This window comes from Staurois parvus, unplaced genomic scaffold (genome assembly GCF_062004578.1).
Source record: "Staurois parvus isolate SC_StPar_1 unplaced genomic scaffold, SC_StPar_1.0 ptg000178l, whole genome shotgun sequence".
Lineage (NCBI taxonomy): Eukaryota > Metazoa > Chordata > Amphibia > Anura > Ranidae > Staurois > Staurois parvus.
In genome coordinates, this window is record NW_028317974.1 from 3,333,435 (window position 1) to 3,357,604 (window position 24,170).

General features: G+C 45.1%; 1 protein-coding gene across 1 annotated transcript in view; it reads right to left on the reverse strand.

Annotated features, from left to right (window-relative positions):
- Nucleotides 1-22,279, reverse strand: part of SPTLC1 (serine palmitoyltransferase long chain base subunit 1) — a 127,924-nt gene extending 105,645 nt beyond the window's left edge. Inside the window, exons 1-4 of the mRNA XM_089677153.1 lie at nucleotides 22,059-22,279; nucleotides 5,293-5,400; nucleotides 4,418-4,512; nucleotides 957-1,050 (exon numbers count right to left, since the gene is read on the reverse strand). Of these exons, the coding sequence (XP_089533279.1) occupies nucleotides 957-1,050; nucleotides 4,418-4,512; nucleotides 5,293-5,400; nucleotides 22,059-22,112 (351 nt within the window). The 5' untranslated portion in view covers nucleotides 22,113-22,279. The remainder of the gene's footprint in view (nucleotides 1-956; nucleotides 1,051-4,417; nucleotides 4,513-5,292; nucleotides 5,401-22,058) is intronic.
- Between the last annotated feature and the right edge of the window lie 1,891 nt (nucleotides 22,280-24,170).

Below are 24,170 nucleotides of genomic sequence, written 5' to 3' on the forward strand. Positions count from 1 at the left end.
TTAATTCCTTTCCATTGTATTTATCCTACTAACACCTTCCCGGTCCTTCCTTCTCCTTTAAATCATTAACTAGATGTTTCCGCTTTGTTCCACACATCTCCCTGCTCCATATAAGGCTCCTTCTGTGTCATTGTTCTCCCTATGCTTGGTAAAGGAGCGCACCGGTCCTCGGATCCTGTGCATGCTCAGAAACGCGTTGCATGCTTATGATGTCATACGCCATCGCCGCTGCTCCAGAGTGTACAGGGACTTGCCAGGCTTTCACTTTCAGGCTCTATCTTACATCGCTTCAGCGCTCCCTGCTGTCCGGTTGGAGTTCACACAGACTTGCCAGGCTTTCACTACAGGCTCCACTTAACACCTCTCCAGTGCTACCTGCTGTCCAACCAGCATTCCTGTTCACTGTTCCAGATTACAACTACCAGGCATTGTGCTTTGTTAACCCCTTATGAGCCTACTTATTACAATCTACAAGTGAGCGGTTTTATTTATGTTCACCATTAAATACATCTTCTAGTCTACACTCAGAGGCGCTGTGTTTCTCTTCTTGTCCACTCCAGTGTCATTGCTTCACGCTATCACAGCTCGCCGGGTGTCTCCAGATCGTTTGTTCCCCCACCAGCTCCTCACCCCATACTCAGCCTAGAGACTATGCGGACTGCTTATTCCATGCGCCTGTTATCCTTTTTTGTCAATTAAGTTAATAATTCGAAAACTGCTTTGTTTGTTGGTCACCATGACAATACCAGACTGTCTATAAATCCTTTAGGCTAAGGGAAATGAATAGGGTTCAACAATCTGGTTACACACTGAAAATTTGTACATAAAAAAGGTGTGTATACATTGGTAATAGATTGAGTCATCAGAACAATGGGACCGTGTATATAGTATGTGTGGACACTTGGCATGCAAGAAGAAGAGACTTTAGAATAAGATTCACAAACACGGTCGCTTACCTTAACTCTCTCATTATCTAGGAGACCAAGAAAATTAAAGGATGCAAAATTAATACATTCTTTTCCATTCACAATGATTGTGTGGCTTGGAGGTCTGAAAGATACATTATGAGGACACTTAATATTGAAATTTATTTCTGAAACCACAATATTAAATTTACTACAATATAGAAAAAGCAGCCTTCATAGCAATAAAGAAGTAAAACTAGGAATACATGTTTTAATACTTAGAAGAAATGTCCAACTAAATACAGACGAAAAGGTGTTCAATGTGTATACTGTATTCACATATCAAGCACAATTACTATTGCTTTGCCCAGGAAATTGTGCCATGTATGTGCCAGAGGAGCTGGACCCAACAGATCAAAAGGAGAGGCTGTGCGACACACAGCAGGTCAAAAAGCAAAGATTTTGTCATAGATGGGACAGTGCAAGAGTTGAAAGAGAGGGTAGGCATTTTAACTCATTAGGTTTAACTGCATTGAAAGTGCAGTCACACTTTAAAAAATTATTTTTGTTCATATATATCATGCATACCTGCTTTACAGGAACTATATGATGTAATCACAGACAAGAGAACATCAGGAAGTCAGCACAGTAATTCCAAACATTTTTTATTTGAATACTTCTTTGTAGACTATACAATATAATCATATATATTGTACAAACTGACTGTATAAGGACACCAATGCTAATATACAGTGCATTTAGAAAGTATTCACAGCGCTTAACTTTTGCCACATTTTGTTATGTTACAGCCTTATTCCAAAATGGATTAAATTCATTTGTGTCCTCAACATTCTACAAACAATACCCCATAATGATAACATGAAAGAAGTTCATTTTGAAATCTTTGCAATTTTTTAAAAATAAAAAAATGGGAAAAACAAAAAAAAAAAAAAACACACGTGTAGATAAGTATTCACAGCCTTTGCCATGACACTCAAAATTGAGCTCTGGTGAATCCTATTCCCACTGATCATTCTTGAGATGTTTCCACAACTTGAATAGAGTCCACCTGTGGGAAATTCAGTTGATTGAACATGATTAGGAAAGGCATAAACCTGTCTATATAAAAGGTCCCACAGTAAACAGTGCATGTCAGAGCACAAAAAAAGCCGTGAAGTCCAAGGAATTGTCCGTAGACCTCCAAGACAGGATTGTATCAAGGCACAGATCTGGGGAAGGGTACAGAAAAATTTTGGAAGCATTGAAGGTTCCAATGAGCACAGTGGCCTCCATCATACGTAAATGGAAGAAGTTTGCAACCACCAGCAATCTTCCTAGAGAGGGTCGCCCGGCCAAAATGAGCGATCGACGGAAAAGGGCCTTAGCCAGGGAGGTAACCAAGCACCCGATGGTCACTCTGCAAGAGCTCCAGCATTTCTCTGTGGAGAGAGGAGAACCTTCCAGAAGAACAACCATCTCTACAGCACTCCACAAATCAGGCCTGTATGCTAGAGTGGCCAGACAGAAGCCATTTCTCAGTAAAAGGCAAATGGCAGCCCGCCTGAAGTTTGCCAAAAGGCACCTGAGGGACTCCCAGACCATGAGAAACAAAACTCTCCGGTCCGATGAAACAAAGATTGAACTCTTTGGCCTGAATGCCAAGCCTCATTTCTTAAGGAAACCAGGCACAGCTCACCACATGCCCAATACCATCCCTACCGTGAAGAATGGTGGTGGCAGCATCATGATGTGGGGGTGTTTTTCAGTGGTAGGAACTTGGAGACTAGTCAGGATCGAAGGAAAGCTGAATGCAGCAATGTACAGAGACATCCTTGATGAAAACCTGTTCCAGAGAGCTCTTGAGCGTAGACTGGGGCGACGGTTCATCTTTCAACAGGACAACAACCCTAAGCACAAAGCCCACAAAAGAGTGGCTACGAGCCAACTCAGTGAATGTCCTGGAGTGGCCCAGCCAGAGCCCAGACTTGAACCCGATTGAACATCTCTGGAGAAAATCAGAAAATGGCTGAGCACCGACACTCCACATCCTGATGGCGCTTGAGAGGTACTGCAAAGAAGAATGGGAGAAATTGCCCAAAAATAGATGTTCCAAGCTTGTAGCATCATACACAAAACGGCTTGAGGCTGTAATTGGTGCTAAAGGTGCTTCAACAAAGTATTGAGCAAAGGCCGTGAATACCTATGTACATGTGTTTTTTTCATTTTTTATTTTTAATAAATTGCATAGATTTCAAAACAAACTTTTCACGTTGTCATTATGGGGTATTGTTTGTAGAATGTTAAGGAAAAAAAATTGAATCCATTTTGGAATCAGGCTGTAACATAACAAAATGTGGCAAAAGTTAAGCGCTGTGAATACTCTCTGGATGCAGTGTATGTCTATCAATTAGCTCGTTTTTGGGAAATCCTACTGTTTAGCCACTTGCCAACCGGGCACTTTTACCCCCTTCATGCCCAGACCAATTTTCAGCTCTCTCACACACTTTGAATGACAATTGCGCAGTCATGCAACATTGCACCCATATGAAAATTTTATCATATTTTTCACCCAAATAGAGCTTTCTTTTGGTGGTATTTAATCGCCACTGGGTGTTTTTATTATAAAATTAAAATTTTTCTCCTTCACTGATGTGTGCAGCGTGTAAGCAGCGCTGATAGGCTGCAATGATGAGGTGGCACTGAAGAGGCGGCAATAGTGGGCATTGATGATGCTGCACTGATATGCAGCAATGATGGGCACTGATAGGCGGCACTGCTGGGCACAAATGCTGGGTGGCACTGTGAACAGTGCAATTGTACTCTGTGACATTTGCCGGTTATCAACAGTAGTTTCTTCACGTTGTGACAGTGCGAGGAAAGTGCTACCTATAACCAGCAACTATATTTACTTGATGATCTGCTGTGTCGTTGGACACAGCTGATCACGTGGTAAAAGGCTGCTGTGATTGGCCTTTTACCTCAGCATGTGATCAGCTGTGTCCGTAGCACACAGCGATCACAGACGGCACCTGGTGCGCACCGCTTGGGACACGCAGGAGGGCATGTTCTGGGAGGACATCCTATGACGCTCTCCCAGAACTGGACAACCGTGCTGTAGCAGTCTTTCAGCTATAGCACGGTTGTAAAGTGGTTAAGGGCCAATTCACACAAGAACGTGGTGTGGGAAATATGTTCTATTCCATTTTTTCCCCCCATCGCATTCAAAATCGTATTGCCCTTGTGCTCTGCAGTGGGTGTCAGTGCAAACTTAATGACACCACAAACGCAGTCCATGTGCCCACAATGGATCGCATGGTACAAAAGTACCGTGTGATCCTGTTGTAGTGTATTTCCAAAAGTACTGTATGCACTATTTTTGGTTCAGTGCTTAGCAAGTTCATCCATTAATGGGCCGAAATTGCACATCACAGAACTGCATGTGAATCGCATGCAGTTCCTAGTGTGAATGGACCCTTAAAACACAAAGCTAGAAAAAAGCAGCAGTTAGTTACCCAGTAACGATGTTATAATTGAGAGCTGGGTGATCTTTAGAAACAGGAGGCACGAGAGGTTCTGGGTGCCACTCTTCAATCAATTCTTCCTTCTCCTGGAAAAAAAAAAATACAATTTCATGACAAAAAATAAGTATGCCAGTTCTTCCTGTCTGGAATACAACACTCTCACACTCATACATGGGCATAACAGTTCCCTGTTCTGGGGAAAAAAAAAAAAAATCTAGGACACATTTCTGGTTTTATTCTGATCATCTTTTCTGTATGGCACGTGGCCAGTGTACTTAAGAGTGTCGAAGTCTATAGTATTAACTTTTAACCCTTTCACTACTAGGTCCGTACATCATACGGACCTGACAACAGGGGGTGCTATACACAATCCTGTGGCTGAGCTGCCGCCTGATTGCTTCCACAGCCCCAGGTACTGTGTGTTTGTTACTGACACTTTGGGGTTTATTTACTAAAGCTGGAGAGTCCAAAATCAGACTCCCTTCTGCATAGAAACCAATCAGCTTCCAGGTTTCATTGCCAAAGCTTCATTTAACAAGCTGAGGTTAGAAGCCAATTGGTTTCTGTGCAGAAGGGAGTCTGATTTTGGACTCTCCAGCTTTAGTAAATAAACCCCTTTGTGTTTCCTAGACCTTTGAGGTAATATCATGTGACAGAAAAAAATTGGAATTACCACTATTTTATTCTCTAGGGTGTCTACTTTCTGAAAATATATAATATTTGGGGGTTTTGTATAATCTTCAGGCCTCAAATTATTTTTTTATACATGTGTGCAAAAAAAATTGCAAAAACGGCTCTGGAAGCGAAAGGGTTAAAATTCAATAAAACCATATTTAGAATGAAAGTTATAGCAGTTCCGCAATTACCTTTTCTGTGAGGTCAGAGCGTTCCTGCAATTTGTAAGTCTTAGAAAATATAAGCCGTATAATCCACAGGATCAGAATGCCTTCCAGTATTAAATGGTATGCAGGTGCCTGAAAATAAGGGAAGAAAAAAAAAAAAAGGTGTTTTTAGGTTATTTACATGTCACCATCAAATTTTGCTGTGAAGGGAGAAACAAGAATACCTGCAAACTTGAACCCAATACAAAATGTACACTGAACATTTAGGCCTCATTTATGTGGATGAGCAGTAAAAGCAGATTGTTGAGCTGCGGTTCTACTACTCTCGACCACCACAGCCACAAGTTAAAGAGTGCAACTCTGGGCAAATTAATAATAATAATAAAAAAAAAAAAATAATATATATATATATATATATATATATATATATATATATATATATATATATATTTTTTTTTTACCAAAAAAAACGTTTGAGAAAGTGCATAATAATACAAAAGAAAAGCAAATGATGGTCATATACAACATTTGGCAGTGCATGTCGGGAGAAAGTAGGAATATTCTTACAAAGAACCACATATGGAGCATGGATGTGCCAGTCCACAACGGGGTAAGTCTGTAATACTCAGGCAGACTAGTAGTGCGCATGGGAATGTTATCGCATCGGACCTTCTTAGTATGCAATTCTCATTATAGCGCCGCAAAAGGAGGCAGGGTAGATGCAGCACAACCGTTGAGGATGAAGCTAGTGTTTTACTGGAGTGATGGTACCTGTAAGTAAGCTTAGATTGTCGTGAGGGTCGCTAATGTAAACAAGTTAAATATGACAATGGCATGCCTAATGTTCTCTAAAGAGGAACCCAGTGGTTAACTGGGTGTGTAACAAGAAGGTAAGAAGAAAGAAAAGGAGAACAAGAAAAGATAAAAAAAAAAACAAAAAAACGGGGGGGGGGGGGCTGGGTTTGTATTGTCGTCAACACCAAGGGTCTTTTATGGGTGGATTTGAGCAAAAGTCTATTAACCGGAGCCGGTAGGTGGGGATAGAGCCCTGAAAGTGGGGAAGTCGCCTACCGTATGATCTAGAGTGTGGAGTAACATACAATGGAGATTAGTAATCAATCAGGCGTGTTGGTTGGACGGTTCATAAAGGACCGGTACGTAGAAGTAGTTTTAAAGTGATTCCAGCAGGGCCAAGCATGGGAGAATTTAGTGGGGGAATCGAGTGCGGTCGCAATCAGTTCTTCCATTTCCGCAATTTTACCCACACGGATCAGCCAATCGCGTATGGAGGGAGGGCGGGTGGAGCCCCAAAGAGTGGGAAGACAGAGTCTGGCTGCGTTGACCATATGCATTGCTAAAGATTTGAGGTATTGTCCCCTGGGCAGAGAGGAGTGATGGAGAAGAAACTGCTCTGGAGAGAAAGCTAGGGACAAGGTGGTCACAGACACTACAAGCCGGTGGACCTCCTGCCAAAATGGTTGGATATTGGGACAAGACCACCAAATGTGGAGAAAGGATCCATCTGAGGTTCCACATCTCCAACAGCTGTTGGGGACGGAAGGATTAAAACGAGAGATTCTCGACGGAGTTCGGTACCATCTCGAAGCAAGTTTATATCCGTTTTCCTGAGTCGAGACATTGAGGGAGCATTTATGAGTATGCATAAATATTAGGTCCCAATCGGCGTCCGATAAGCTGTTTCCCAAGTCTCTGTTCCAAGCACGGCAGGAGGGTAAAGAATTATAATCCCTACTCTCAACAAGAAGAGGGTAAATCTCCGAAATCAAATGTTTGCGCGGTTCAGCTCTAGAGCATAGGGATTCAAAAGGAGTGAGGGGATGAGTCCAGTTATGGAACAGTTTGTGTGAGAGCAGGAAGTATCTTATCTGCAGAAAGGCCCAAAAAGGAAAATCTCGACTATCTAGGCTATCAAGCAGTTCGCGGAACGATATTACTTTTCCATCGCGGATAAAGTGTTTAACCAAGATCTGGTCATGTGGCCAATGCTCAGATAAGAATGACTTGTGCATGCCTGGGGGGAAGTCAGGATTGAGACGAATGGAGGTTAAGGAATTCCGTGACTCAGAGATAGATACCGTTTTACAGTTCAGGCGGAGAATATTTAAGCTGGGCCCCACTAAAGGGTGGGTGAGGAGCTCTTGAGGTGTATGCTTTGGCAGTAACCATGGAATCGATGTCAGGGGTGAGGGTGAGAAGGCATTTTCTAGGCAGACCCAGTCTTTAGAGGTAGAATGAACATGCCAGTCCACTATGCGTGTAAGGTGGCATGCCCAGTAGTACCGGTGAAGGTCAGGGAGCCCAATTCCACCTCTAAGTTTGGGGAGAGTCAGTTGAGAAAAAGCAATACGTGGATGCTTATGATTCCACAGGAATTGTGAGCAGAATTTTTTACAAGAAGTAAAAAAAGCAGCAGGTATGTGGATTGGCAGCGTTTGAAAAAGATAGAGAAGGCGTGGGAGTATGTTCATTTTGATTATAGCTGCCCTTCCAAACCAAGAGAAACAAGGACGATGCCATTTGTGGAGGCCCTCTTGGAGAGAACGTAGAGCGGGAAGGAAGTTTTTTGCATAGAGGTCATCGAGGTTGCGGGTAAGTTGTACGCCGAGATATGAAAGGGAATCCTTTTCCCAACGAAACGGGAAATGAGATTCACAGAAAGACGAGTTCTGGAGGCAGGGATATGTTAAGGGCAAAAGATTTGGAGAAGTTGATTTTAAAGTTTGACAAGAATCGAAAGAGGGCAAATTCTTTTAACAGATTAGGCAAAGTAGTGTGTGGATCAGCAAGGAAGAGAAGGATGTCGTCTGCGTAAGCAGCGAGCTTGTATTCCTTGTCCAATACCCTGATCCCTTTGATGTCAGAGTTCGAGCGGATTGTGCGCAATAGGGGCTCGAGAGATAGGACAAACAAGAGTGGGGAAAGGGGGCAACCCTGACGTGTTCCGTTTCCTAAGTAAAACGAGTTGGACAGATGTCCATTGACCCGGACTCGAGCGGTGGGGCCTGTGTACAGGGTCATGATGAAGTTGAGCATCTTCTCACCCAAACCCAGTGACAGCAGAGACGCTTGCAGATAGTCCCATGCAATTCTATCAAAGGCCTTCTCTGCATCCAGGGAAAGGAAAAAACCAGAAGTGTTAGATTTGCACAACCAATGGTGAAGGTTAAGGGCCTTAATGGTATTGTCTCTTGCTTCCCTTCCCGGTATGAATCCAACCTGATCTAAATTGATCAAGGAGGGAAGCAGGGGGAGAAGTCTATTAGCCAAGATCTTCGCAAATAACTTAATGTCTACATTCAGCAGGGAGATGGGTCTGTAGTTGGATACCTGCGTGTTATCTTTATCACCCTTGGGGATAACCGTTATGTGGGCTTCCAAAAGACGATGTTGAGGTAGGGGGGATTTGGAGAAAGTATTAAACGCCAAAAGAAGGGGGGTACCTAAGATATCCACGAAGGATTTATAATAGGCTGCGGAGAAGCCGTCGGGACCCGGACTCTTACCAGGTTTTGTCTGTTTCAAAGCACACTGCAGCTCATTCAGGGTCAGATCCGCTTCCAGAGAGTTGACCAAGTCGTCCGAGAGAGCCGACGGACCGTGGAGCTGGAGAAATTCAGAAATCAAAGAGGCCCTGGATTCGTCAGTATGCGGCGGTGGGCGTTCAGGAGGAAGGTTATATAAGGATCTATAAAAATGTTCAAAATGGGCAGCAATATCAGGATTAGATGTGGCCATGGTGCCATCGGGACCTCTAATTTTATGTACCGTCATACTGGATCATTTTTCGCGGAGAGCTCTAGCTAGGAACTTTCCGCTCATTAGCAAATTCATAGTATAGTTTTTGAGAGAGAATGAACCGTTTCTTAACCACCTTCCCCAATTCTGTAAGAAGCTGTGAACGTGTACACGTAAGTTCGGATAGGGTCGACGCAGCCAGAGACCGCTTATGTGCTCTCTCTAATGAATGGATCTTATCTGTGAGGTGTCTCAAACGCTCTTGTCTATCTTTTTTACGCTTCGATGCAGCTGCTATGAGGACGCCCCGAATGACACACTTATGAGCCTCCCACTGCGTGAGTGGGGAGATATCAGGGGAGCAATTGAAGGAAAAGTATTCAACCAGATTGGTGCGGATCTCTTGTTCGATAGCAGAGTCTGCAAGAAGGGAGGCGTCTAGGCGCCAACATTTCGAGCGTGTGCAAGTATCAGGGAACCGTAAAGTCATGGTGATGGGATGGTGATCGGAAAGAACCATTGGTTCTATAGAAGCGGCGTGGAGTAGCGGGAGATCTGATTGCGACAGAAAAAGATAGTCTATCCTGGAGTACTTATGTGGTGCGGAATAAAATGTATAATCTTTTACCGTGGGGTAGAGAGTTCTCCAGGAATCGTGCAGTTGTAAGTGTTGTAATTGTATGTTTATTTGTTTGAGGGCCTTAAACGGTAAAAAGGAGCTTCCGGAGGAGGAGTCTAGCAGAGGATATAGTGGGACATTCAAATCGCCCCCTAAGATCAGAACACCTGAATGGAAAGCAGATAGGGTGGTAGTTATTGAGCGTGTGAAAGAGACCTGCTTGGTATTAGGGGCGTATACATTAGCAAATGTGACGGGTCTATTGGCGAATGAACCCTTTATGAATAAGTACCTGCCTTCAGGATCAGCAAGGGAGTCTGACATAGTAAAGGGAAGATGTCTAGCGAGTAAAATAGCTACCCCTTTCGACTTGGCCAGAGGGTTAGTGGCATGGTGGACTATGGGAAAGTGGAAATTAAAAAGCTTGGGAATAGAGTCCTGACGAAAGTGCGTCTCTTGAAGGAAGACAACATCTGCCTTTTGTTTATGCAGATAGGAGAGCAACATGGAGCTCTTTTCGGGTGTGTTCAGACCCTTGGTGTTGAGTGAGAGGATTTTCAGGGACCTTGGTCTCGAAACTGAGGTGAGGGACGGCATGTTTACCAATCAGTGTTGCGAGTGTCCAAAGATGCAGCTCCCCGGGGGGGGGCGGGGTTGAAGGGAAAGAGAGAGAAAGGAAAAAAAAAAAAAAAAAGGGGGGGGGGGCGAAAAGATAGTAAGAGTAAACGGCTAGAGGAAGAGACCTGCTATTCCACGTGAGAGAGGACAAAACACCTGAAAGGAAATAGGCAGAAAGAAAGAAAGAGAAAAGGAGGAGGAGAGGAGTACGTATAAGAGAAGGAGACGAACAGTATGAGGCAAGTAAAGAGAAAAAAGGGGAGAATCGAGATAGTGAAGATAGCCGTAAAAATATTCAGTAATAGCTCGCAGAGCCTACTGTGTTGGGAACGAGGTAGACGACGAAACGAGAGTAGAACCACCGCCGGTCGGAAACCATTATGAAATGTGTAAAAATTTGTTTAAAGGAGTGGGATTTGAAGAGGGAGGAGTCTACAAAGACCCATATTGCAGAAGAAGCCTGAGGTACGATATGCAGCGCAGGGTCCCAGCCCTCACTGTAGAGTAGCAGGGCACATATCAGGGTTTAGAGGCCATAACCACTTGTGAGCCAACAGGTAATTTTGAGACATATGGCAGGCAATTAAGGGGAAAAGGCAATATGCGGAATTGTAGGAGGCCAAATGAGTAATACAAGCATCCCCTTACATAAAACATAATATCAACAGGTCAATATATGCAATAACAGTTAAAGCAATGCAAAAACAGAAAAAACAGTGTTGAGTCCCAAGCATCGCGCAAAAACGTCTGGGCTACCCCAGGGTCAACGCCAATCATGTCCCATAGAGTAGAAAGGCTAAGGCTACGTTCACACTAGCCTTGTGTGCAGGCGGCAGAGAGGCGTTTGGGAAGCGTTTTTACCGCTTCCCAAACGCCTCTGCCAATTCTGCACATTACAGCACATCGTGCTGTTCTAATGGGAGCGTTTGCGTCGCGTCGCGTCGCGGCAAAACGGACGCCTCTGGTCGAGTCAGGAGGCTTTGAAGCCTCCTATTCTCGTCTATGGTGCCGCTCCGCAAACGCCCGGCCGGCGTTTGCGGTGCGGTTGCGACGCGTTTGCGGGGCGTTTGCGGAGCGGTAACACCACTCAAACTGTATTATAGGCGTTTGTGGGGCGTTATTAACGCTCGGCAAACGCCTAGCAACCGCCACTAAACCGCGCATGCGGCGTTTGCGGAGCGTTTGCCGAGCGTTAATAACGCCCCACAAACGCCGGACCAACGCTTGCCAAACGCTATAGGGGCGTTTGGCAAGCGTTGGTAAAACAGTGTGAACGAGCCCTAAGTGTCAAAAATCAAAGCAAGGATAAACCATCTACAGCCCCTACGGTGACAACAAGAACGAGCATCACCTCTCACGCACTAGGGAAATCGGGGAAGTCGCAGGGGTATGGGGGAAGCAGGTCCCGTGGAAGCATTGACAGTGCGGGCAACCCCTGAATCGTACTCTCATCCGGATCAAGAGACGGGGACCGGCCAGTAAGCAGAGGCACGTCCAGATGGGACAGCTTAGTAGGAGGCGAGGAGAGGTGATGTTCGCTCGCTAAGCCAAAAAAAAAAAACCAAAAAAAAAAAAACCCCATCTGTGGAATCCCCCTATAAGTCCCACCCTCCTCCCCGTAACCAGCCCCCCCTCCCTCCCATGCCCCCAACACACCCCCAATTGTATCATATACTGTACTAAGTCTGTCAGGGTCTTCTTTGAGGACACCGATTAAGCAGAGTGTGACGGGACGGGCAGCAGAGAAGCAGAGGTCATCTGGATGCTTCCACGGAGAAATAGATCTTCTTCCAGTATAGCAAGAGGAGGTTCTGGGGGAACAAAAAGGGCAGGGACAAAGGAATACAGACGACTCAGAGGTCCACATTAGATTGGAGTACGTGTGGGTCTAGCTCATAGGGCAAGTCAGCGCGAGGTCTGTTGACTGAAACCGGGATGCTGAATGTCGAAAGAGAAGAGAGAGCTGAAGAATAGGTCATCTGTCCAGAAGGAGGAGCCATTCGTATTATGTATAGATCTCTTCTGACCATGGCGTAGAGATGATCAGTAGGGGGCTCACAGAAGTCCACCATTCGTTAGTTGCGGAGCAGACCTCTGGGGCATTGCGTTCCCTTTGGGAGGTCAGATATTGAGATGGAAGTAATGAAGGTCCACTGATCATTGCGTGAGAGATCGAAGAATCGCCGGGACTCGTGAAAAAATGGTATAGAAACATGAGGATAACAGTAAAACTGCAGGCACCTATGAGAAAATGCGCTTGAGTGGCAGGAGTAGATGAGGATTAGGTAGGATTAAGTCTCGTGCCGTGACTTTCTATGCGCAGGCGAAGCCGTAGGGCTAGGGGCCGCAGCAGTGCCCCCTGTGGGGTGTCTTGGAGGAGTCGACGGGACTGTCCGACGTCTACGATGGGAATGGCCTTGCCAATCCATTGCGTTTTCTGTAGATCCTGCGTCCAGGGCCGGCTGCAGTCCCAAGAGTCCGCACCATTCTGGCAGGGCTATCGGTGGGATGTTCAAGGAGGAACAGAAAGACGGTAGATCTTCGGGGTTTCTCAAGTTAAAGGTGTGACCACCATCCTGTACTGAAAGGCAAAAGGGAAATCTCCACCTATAGGACAGATTTCGGGAGCGAAGCATGTCTAGTAATGGACGCAAGGCTCGCCTTTGGCGTAAGGTCATGCTGGATAGGTCCTGGTACAATTGTATTTCCGCCCCTTTGTACATTAGCTGTCTTCTGTCCCTAGCACATCTGAGGACATCCTCCTTGAGCGGGAAGCTGACAATGCAGCATACCACATCCCTGGGTGGGTCTGCGTCACCCCCCCTAGGCCGGATGGCCCTATGTACACGCTCAATGTCAATTGGGGTTGCTGGCGGGCGGCCTAAGAGGTCATTAAAGATGGTAGTTACTGCCTTAGGAATGTCAGTGGCTTCCACGGATTCCGGCATGCCACGGATTCTGATATTGTGTCTACGGCCACGGTTGTCTAAATCCTCGATATGCTTGTAAAAATCCTGCATAGTCGAGGTGTGCGACTCTGACTGTCGCTGTAAATATACTATGGCAGTCTTATTTTGTCTAGCGGCCATCTCTACTTGATCCATTCTGGACCCCATAGCGTGGATATCCTCGCGCAGGTCGTTAAGGGCAGTGGTCAATGTAGTGGTTAGTGTGACCTTAATGTCAGCAGCCACCGCTTGTAAGTCCCTTAATGAGAGGGACTGTGTGGCAGAGGAGATATCATGATGTGGCACTGTGTCCTGGCCAGCGTGTGTCTCAGTGAAGTGAGAGCAGCCTGTGTCCTCGGCTGCAGAGGGAGGGGGAGAGGGGGACAGAGAGAGAGAGAGGGAGAAGGCTGTGGCCCTGCTCTCTGCTGTTGGGAGCTGAACAGCTCCTTTATGTGCCTCCCAGTGGTGCTAGGGCCCCTCGGTGACCGGGACCGCGCGCCGGAGGACACCCTGTTGGGTTTCCCCATAGCGAAGGGGCACTGTCTCACCCGACTCCTCTGTGCGGCGTGGTGGATCGATCCGGCCGGCGGGAGCTCCGGATTCAAGCGGCCATGCTCGTTGGCGGCTAGCCATGCCCCCCTATATATTTATTTATTTATTAAAAAAAAAAGGGGACCCTTGATGTCATCTGTCAACTGCATCAATGCAGCAGCCTGTTTTTCTCATAACACGGTTTTAACCGTAGATGTGGCCAGTGTTATTTTTCAACTTCCTTTAAGCTGTCCATTAAGGCTTCGTTCACACCATATGTGCAGAAAAACTTATGGTAACTGATGCACAGATTTCTCTTGCTGAGACATCAGTTTAAATCAGTTTTCATGCGTGCTCCAATGAGTTTTATACACGTTGCAGTCTCTAGTGCACAAACAAATTTGCAGTATTGTGGTGTAAACAGGGTGTATAAAGAGCAATTGTTTTGGTTGTGCCCTTGCAGAATGCACGCAGAAAAACTGATGTCTCTGCACCATGGTGTGAACAAGTCAGTGGCAGTTACAGTGTTTAAAGAGTAAATATGGCCAAAATCAATAAAGACACATGGTACAGTCTTGTCAATAGCATCAACCACTTTTCGTCTCATCACAGTTAAGTTACTGTGGCAGAGTGGCAGCTGCAGGCTCAGCAACGTAAATTAACATTGTAAGCCTGCTTCTGAAGAGATGCGGCTGTTTCTTTTCCCTGAAAAGCAGGGAGAAAAAAAAAAAAAAAAGAAATAAAAAAAGCCACTTCTGATCCCTTATTTGTTATGATTAAGCACATGACCATGTGAAACACATTACCAACCAGCATAGTGTGTATGTCCTTGTTTTATGGATCAATAAAGTATTACATTTCACGGTCTGCAGTCATTGCAGATATTATTATACAGGATTTATATGGCGCCAACAGTTTGCGCAGCGCTTTACAAAATGAATGCAGACATTACAGTTACAATACAATTTGGTACAAGAGGAAACAGAGGGCCCTGCTCGTTAGAGCTTATACTTATACATCTACTATGAAATGGGAGTGTGATGATTTGAACTACCATATTTTTCACTCCATACAGACACACCTGATCATAAGACGCACCTAAATTTTAGAGAAGTAAAACAAGAAATAAAAAATTCAGAACCAATGGACTGCGGCCACAGCACAGGAGATGACCAGAGACTGCGGCCACAGCACAGGAGATGACCAGAGACTGCGGCCACAGCACAGGAGATGACCAGAGACTGCGGCCACAGCACAGGAGATGACCAGAGACTGCGGCCACAGCACAGGAGATGACCAGAGACTGCGGACACAGCACAGGAGATGACCAGAGAGCGCAGACCTTTGCACTCCCCGTAGTCTTGTGGGACACGCGACAGGTCCCACAAGACTACCGGGCCATTCAAAAAGCGCAGCGCTTCTCGCGCATTCGCAGTGGGCACACGGCTGGACCGAGGAACAGGTAGGACGGAGCAGCGGGTTCTTCTGTACAGTAGAGCTGAGCGGCCGGAATACTGGGCAGCCGCTCCATAAGACACACAGACATTTTCCCCCATTTTTGTCTTGTGGAGCGAAAAATATGGTATTTTCATTCATCATTAAAGGATTAACTGCACTAGGGTCTGAGCTTCCTTTTCTCTTTTGTTCCTTCAGTTTTTTCCTCGTCCATGGATGTAAATACCTTTGAATCGTCAGTTGCCATTATGTGCAAAAAGTGACTTTTTGGACTATTTTTGGAGCCTGAATTTATTGGTAAGTACAACACTACAATTTTTTCCTGTAAGCTACAATATATTACATTTTTATGTTTAATTACATTTTAACAAAGACGTGGGTGCTTACAATGGTCAGCTTTTATAAATTTAGTTAAAACCTTTATTCCAAAAGGAAAGCCGCTTACAAAGTTTTAGCTGGAGTTTTACTTTATTTTGATAGTCACGAATGTAAAGTCTATCTACATCTTTTAAATTAACCTACCACTACCCACTCCACAGGTTGAAAATGCTGCTAATCAAGAGTGGCTACATTGCTATTCTATAGATACAGTGGAGAAGTGAGTGTAGCCATCCTGAGGCTAGCTTCACACTGCTGCGATCCAATTTTCATAGTGTTTATGTAGTGCAACTTGGATGTGGATTTGCATGTTCTATGGGACTAAAATCATACTGAAACTGCACTAAAATAGTACAGACACCTTTTTAAAAAAATCACGCCATGCTCAGTTGAATTGAAAACAATGCAATTCCATTATCATGCATCAAAAATCGCACTATCATGAACAGAGCCTAAGACAGTGAGTATTTCTTTTCAGATCAGCAAGTAAAGGAAAAAACAAAACAAAAAATGAATGCAGCCATTACATCTAAGGATTGGTAAGCTGCAATATAGTCCATTTTTGTTTTTAGGTCTAGATACTCTTTAATATGGCCAGTAGTGGTGCAGTAAAATTTATACCACAAATTGCATATGGCAGGAAGTTCTGCTGCCAGATCCGAACAATGAAGTCAGCGCTAGTGTTGAGTATCCAACCCCAACTAAGCTTAGCCATTTACAAACACAGCTTGCAGCATTTCTCTGGCTGTCATGCTGACATTTTGCCTTAGTACCTGACAAGCATAGAGATTCTTTTCTAGATACATTTTACAGCATGCTTGATTGTAGTTCCCTCATGACTGTGCCACTTTAAGTTTGCTAAACACGTTCTAGATGCATCTACACAAAAAGGTTTGCAAAATGCTATAGCTGGAGTAGAAAAACCTGTCTCCTGCCAGCACGCTGCAGAGAAAGACCCTTGCTTTCTGCGCTGTCTCAGCAGAGGTCCAACACACCCCCTGCTGAGCCAGCACTAGAAAGGGAGCAGGATCTGTACACAATACTTACCTTTCCCACTACCAAAAACACCACTCTGTTCACAAGAAATCCTCTACTAAAGTCTACAGGGAAACCAGCATTCCCAGGAGTATTAATCTCCAGTGTCTCACACTGTCCTCAGTGGTTCCTCCCTCTGACCTCCATACCAATACCAAACACACTAGTGACCTGGTGATCAGCAGAAGAACTACTGAGTGCAACAGAAAGTCACAGGAGATAAACACTCTTGTCAGCTGTAAAGCTAAGTATTGACTTCCTCCCTTTCCAGGTATCCTTGTTTACAATTACGTTTGGTAATAACAGGGTCACTTTAAAAAGCATCTAAAAGGAAAAACTTTTTTTTTTATTCTTGGTGGAACAGGGAAGGGTTAGAAAATCTTTCAGGTTTTAATTGGCGTGTCCCTGCTTAGATTTCCCCTCTTTGTCTTGAGTACTGTCACCAGACCTGAAAGAGAAGGAAAAATCCAAATTGCGAGCTGTCACCACAATAGAAATACTGGGCAAATCATTCAGTGATGACAACAGTTTTGACAACTGGTCATAAATTATACAATCTGATTGTACAATCTCCTTCGGAGCCTCTTCACACCAAATTCATTGGGCCTACGCTGGCAACTACTCCCAGCATAGAACTAACACGTAAATGAGGTAAAATGCTGTGTTTCCAATGGTACCAGTCCACATCACAGTGTGCTGTTAGCCCTGGTTCACACTGTGCAGGCTGGTTTTGGGTGCACATTTGTTCCTGCACCCGCAACCCATTCTCAATGGCACCCCCACACATCTCACCCCTCAGTGTGTTTGCAGCGGGTCTAGAAACCACAGAGAAATCACATGGTCAAAAAGACCATGCAAATTCCCTGCGCCTGCATTTTAAAAATGTGCGCGCACGGGTATTTTTTGTGTGTGGAAAACACAGGCACGGCAGCCCATTCACATGAATCAGCTACCATGCCCGCAAAAACACGGGCCACACAAATGTGAACCAGGGCTTATTCAGATCAGTGGGTTGTAAGGCAAACCCAGCATTGGACCTATGCTGTGGTGAATAGATCTGTATCGAAACAGTACATGTGACATTTCAACTAAGTTCTGTGAAAGAAAAACAAACAAACAATGCAATGTGTCACCAACAGCACATTGGCATCATGTCTCAGCAGCACATCAGTGGTTGTGTGATAAGTGTGCCTTGCTGATGTGAACAACCCATTAGACCTATCCAAACTATGTAATACAAACCGAAACAAATAACATTGGTATCCATTCAGGCCATCCCTTGTACTACTTAGGCTTGGTTCACACTGGATGCAATTTAAAATTGTGTGTTTTGTTTGTGATTTCACCGCGTTTTCTGAAGATCTGTGACATGTGATCAGCACAGGACCAATCAGCGCTGTCCAGAGGGTGGGGGTTATGCAGCCCCATAGGACAGTCAGAGGAGAATGAAAACTTCTCCTACAAGCTTTATCCAGTTCTCAGCTGGACACTGATACAAGTCACAAAACTGCTATATACTGCTGATGAAAAAAAAAGGTATTTACAAGTATTAATGTACTAAAATAATTTCATTTCCATGTTGTGAATGCTGTCGCAGACCAGATATAGTGAATGAAGGGTCCTGGGTTTAGTAAACCTCTAAATAAAAGTCATTTTTTTTGGCATTATCAGTCATATTTTTAATATCAATGCCTAAATTTCAAGATTTCTGCTAGGGTATGCAAACTTTTAAGCACAACTGTACAAGGCTTCCTCTGATTGGCCGGGGTGGAGATCATGACATCATCTGCCCACCTTTGACTTACCCATGCTATTTACCATAAGGACAAACCTAAACAACAAATAAATGCATTTATAGAAAATTAGGCAGACAACTGCACTACATGGTTGATGACAAAGCTAAAGGAATTTGTACAATCAAATTGTATAGTGTATGGTTTCTTTAAAGTAGAATTCCAGATTTAATATCACTTTACACAGTACGTTTGGGCCAAAGTGGCCCAAAGCAGCCATTTCAATTGAAGATAATGTGGCCGCTATGATTGCTGTATTGGCCTCTAGCAGCGTTAGCTACATACGTACAGTAAATGTCACTGTGTTCCTGCCAGATATAAAGATCAATCATTCAGGAAAAGCACTGTATTTGTATCAATAAATAAAAGGCTATCTCTGATTGTCTAAGGTGAAGCGGCAGGCTGATGACATCACAATTTCCACCTTGGCCATTTAGAGGAAGTTTTGTATTAATAGTGCACCAAAATAAAAATTATTTGACCGAAACTTCAGAATGCATTTGGCCGAAAACCAAAATGCATTAAAAACACATCATAAACACGTGTTGCATTTTGATGAGGTTTTTTTAAGTCACGTGACCTATGAAAAACACACCCTAAACATTGTAAAACTGTGAGTTTTTAGCAGCCATTATCGGCACCTTTTTTCCTATCTGCAAAACGCCGATAGCACTATATTCGGCCGATTCATTTCGGCGCATCCCTTCTTGTATTTATTGCTAAAAATGCAAGCCTTTTCCTGGATGGAGGAGAAGCACTCAGCTCAACTCTCTTTAAATCTGGCAAGAGACAGGAAGCTGCCCATGCTCAGTGCAGATGTCCCCTCTGAGGAATGCCGATTACCGGCTCTCCTCATGAGCTGTCAGCGTGAGAGGACTGCCAATAACCAGCATTTCCTATTTACATGTGATCAGCTGTGATTGGACACAGCTGATCACATGACAGCCGGCATCATTGGCTCTTTACAGTGATCGGTGATCCGCTGTGTCCCACCGATCCCCACACCATGCGCCCCTGAGGGTGCGCATGCGCAGTTAGAGAGGGAGGACGTAATATTTTGTCCTCCCAGAAGGAGAGAACTGACGTCTGCCCGTCATTTCCTTATATGGTGGGCAGGAGGCAATTAAACATGGAATCCTACTATAAGATGGGAAGTACCTCAAACTGGAGAAATATCTTCTCACTTCCTGTGTTTACAGAGCAGAAAGTGAAGGTAAATCCTGTGTCTACAGAGCAGGAAGCGAAGGTAAATCTCTTAAAAGGGACACAGACGGCAACAATCTGGGATCTGGTGATCCAGCCTTTAAGTCTGTTTTTCCTCAGCCTCCTTTAACAGACCAAGCTGTGCAGCAAAAGTGGCAGTTAAATAGTTCAGAAAAAAAACAGTTAAAGTGATTGTAAAGGCATTCTCTGACGAAGGTAAAAAAAAAACCTTCTGCATGCAGCTTCCCCTTCTGGCCCGCCTAAATATTTACCTGAGCCTGATCTCAATCCAATGATGTGTACAAGAGCAGAGACTCTCTCCCTCCTCTTTGGCTCCCACTGGTGTCAGTGACGGCCATTGAGCAGGAGCATGGCTGGGGCCAAGTCAAGCGTGTCTTGTGGACACACAGAGTGGGTCTCAGCAGTGAACACGCAAGAGTTTCCCCGTAGCAAGCGGTTTGCTATGAGGGCACACAGTGGGGAAGAGGGGTGCCAGGAGCACTGGAGAGTATAACATCTATGCTATTTTAAATTAAAAAAAAAATAATAAAATCTGCTGTTAATCCCTGAGAGCAAGCAGCTTTTTTTTTGCAATTTTTCTTCTGCGATAAAACCGCACTGCTCTCAGCATGAAAACTGAGCTGCTCAGCTTACAGTGGTTTGCCCGATTCCCGAGTGCCGGAATGACAGCCTCCTGCGCACACACAGTAGTGACGTCATCCCAAGCCAGCAAATGAGAATGGCTAAAAATCAGCACACAGAAGATGCAGGCACCGGTGAGGGATGGGCCACTGAATGAAAGGTGAGTGTAGCTGCCTTTAGCTTTGTTTTAAAGCTAAACTAAAGTCCCCAATAGTTACTTTATTTCAGCATCTTCTACCGGGTGCTGTGCTCTTAACAGCCGGTTTCAGTTGTTTTTATTGGTTGGTGAAGATCAGTTTCAATTTGTTAGTCAAGTTCATCTATAGGTGGCCATAGCAGGATTAAAATTCAGCCGGTCCAGCAGGAACTGGCCAAATTCTGATTCATCTATGGCAGTTGAGAAGAACTGATCTGACGACTGACTCCTCTTGAACAGGACTGTTGATAAATTTTCAGCAAAGACCAGCCAAATTTCCATCCATGTAAGGGCAGGGTGGCTGTACAGAAGTTGATCAACCAATCGCCTTCTGTACAACCTCCCTGTTAGAACATTTCCAATCGATCAGCCTCCAATAGCTCAGTGGGGAGGATTCAACTATTTGATTCAAATGTGTGGATGGGGGAATCAAGTTTTTTTTTTCCTTCTTTTTTTCGTTCAACCCACTGAAGAAAAAAATAATTTGTAGACTGCCTAACACTTCCCTCCCTCCCAGAATGACAATGCTGAGGTCCACAGGGGTCTCCATGGCTGCTCCAAAGGAGACACCCTAAGGCCCGGATCACACTATTGCAGAGCATGCAGCCCGCGTTTGCGTGAACACAGCAGCCCATTCATTTAAATGGGCTACTGGGTCTGCGTTTCACACAAGGAAAAGATGCATGCACCTTTTCTGAAACACATTCGCAAAAAAAACGCATGTCTTTTTGGCCATTCCTGCGGGTCCAGCACCCGCGGTCATGCTGCTGGATGAGATGCGTGGGGGTGCTGGTCATTCTCTTCTCTTTCTGTGTCATGCAAGAGAAGAGTAATGCGGCTGCGGGTATCACATCGGATCCTGCAACTGCAACCAGCGTGCTAGTGTGAACCTAGCCTAAGACTTTAGTCACACTGAATCCAACTTTGAAATCATTTGACTTCACTTGAAATTGCCTAAATACTAAGTTGGATGTCAGCGCAACTTCAGGTGCGACTTGGAAGACATCTGTGCGATTTCATGCACAGATGTCTATGAAACGCTAAATAACAATGCATGAACTACTTTCAAAATCGGTGCAACGCTAACAGAGTCGCACTTATTTGTCCGCTACCATTGCAGAGAATAGGGAGCAACTTGTCATGTGATTTGAAACCATCAAATCGCATGACAAGTCGAACCATTGTGACCTGGGACTAAGACAGGAAGTGTGTTAGTGGCCGGATCAACAGGTGAAAACCAAGGCGGCCCATCCAAGGGCTGGTGAGCTGCGATATATGACATTTTAGGGTTTAATCCCGCTTTAGCCTTCCTAATCTACCTCAAATGAAAGCAAAGTGTTAGCTTCCAGTATAGACAGTGCTGGAAAGCTGGACGACTAGAAGGGCCAATGTGTGAAAGACTTGTAGAGTCCTTGGGCAGCCATGGAACAGTTATATAGAGTTCAGCTAATGCTGGGTAGGCACGACTCAGTACACACGAAGCAGGGAGCTTAGGAGGACAGAATGAAGAGTACAGCAGGGCGGCTGAGGAATAGCAGGACACCTACCATGTGATAACTCTAACTTGTGCCTCTTACTGGCAGGCCTACCCAACCATGTGACCCGGCCTCACTCACCTCATAGAAGGCCTGCACCATCTCCACCAACACCCACTGCTGACTGGCCGCCATCACACCAGAGGCCGGAGCGCCCACAGGAGAAACGACAAAACCGAACACTTCCTGAACTGCTACTGACAGCGGTCGGTGGGCGTGCAAAAGAGTTAAGCTTCGACACTATTGGTGGTAACTACGTGACGTCAGACAGGAAGCAGAAAAGTGCCGGCGCAGAGTCATCTCATCTAGCGAGTAGGCGTGGTTTAGGTGGCTCTCTCCAATGAGATGGACGAAGGAGGGGCAGCTCCTTGAAACTGGTAGTTTGCCATGTTGGGTGTGTTGTTGCTATGGTGACCGTTGAGCGAAGGCGTTCCTTGTTCAGGGTTTGTGCTCAGCTCTGTCGCCCTCTAGTGGGGATTTGTTGGCTGTGTTTGAATTGTCTTTTGTGGGCCGGTTCACACTATAGAAACGCAGTCAGGATGCCTTTCCGCATGCGAGTTTTTATACCTGTCACATCGGGTGCGACTTGGCATGCGATTTGCATGCCATGCCACTTGCAAATCGTATGCCAAGTCACACCCTATTGTCCACAATAATGGAGGACAATAGGGTGCAACTTGGCAAACGATTTGCAAGTTGCATGGCATGCAAATTGCATGCCAAGTCTCACCCGATGTGACCGGTGTGTTAGCCCTGGTTCACACTGGATGTGACTACGCATGCGATTTGTATGCCCTGCAACTTGTAAATTGCATGCCAAGTCTTGCCTGATGTGTTAGCCCTGGTTCACACTGGATGCGACTCGGCATGCGATCTGCATGCCCTGCGACTTGTAAATTGCATGCCAAGTCTCACCCGATGTGACCGGTGTGTTAGCCCTGGTTCACACTGGATGCGACTCGGCATGCGATTTGCATGCCCTGCGACTTGTAAATTGCATGCCAAGTCTCACCCGATGTGTTAGCCCTGGTTCACACTGGATGCGACTCGGCATGCGATTTGCATGCCCTGTGACTTGTAAATTGCATGTCAAGTCTCACCCGATGTGCCCGATGTGTTAGCCGTGGTTCACACTGGATGCGACTTGGAATGCGATTTGCATGCCCTGCGACTTGTAAATTGCATGTCAAGTCTCACCCGATGTGTTAGCCGTGGTTCACACTGGATGCGACTTGGCATGCGATTTGCATGCCCTGCAACTTGTAAATTGCATGCCAAGTCTCACCCGATGTGACCGGTGTGTTAGCCCTGGTTTACACTGGATGCGACTAGGCATGCGATTGGCATGCCCTGCGACTTGTAAATTGCATGCCAAGTCGCACCCGATGTGTTAGCCCTGGTTCACACTGGATGCGACTCGGTATGCTATTTGCATGCCCTGCGACTTGTAAATTGCATGCCAAGTCGCACCCTATTGTCCGCAATTAAGGTGGTCACATCGGTGCGGTTCTGACTTGGTCGGAGGCGCACTGATTTCAAAAGTAGTACTTGCACTACTTTTGGTACGATTTGCATACATCTGTATCAGCCCTGGTTCACACCGCCGCAATTTCAGGTGCGATTTGGGAATTGAAATCGTGCATAAAAAATGCAACCTGTTCTAGTTTCTTTTCTGCACCTGGAACGCACTGGAACTGCAAGCACTGATGTGAACTATGACATTGACAACCATATAGCCTAATTTCTGTGCATTTTGGATGCAGAAAAAAAGCAACCGAAACGCATGTAGTGTGAACTGGTTCTTCAACGCAAAAAGTTGCGTTTCTGGTTCTATAGACTTCAATGGAGACGCTGCAGAAAGACATGTAGTGCATTTTTGCTGAGTTTTTGACACGTTTTATGCTTTTTGTGTTTCAATCTGCCTAGCAGCAATAAATAAACCCACAAAACGCGGCAACAACGCATTTGTGCCGCGTTTTATATGCGTTTTGCTTTTTTTTTCTTGTTGCTAGGCAGATTTAAAATGCAAAACGCATCACAAGCGCAGGAAAAACACTACATGCTACCTGCAGCTTTCCATTGCAATCTGTAGAACCAAAAACACAACTTGTTGCGCTTAAAAAAGTCCCTGACTCTTCCCAAAAAACACACGGGTGAAAATGTGCAGATGTAAACATGTCCCATAGGAAATCA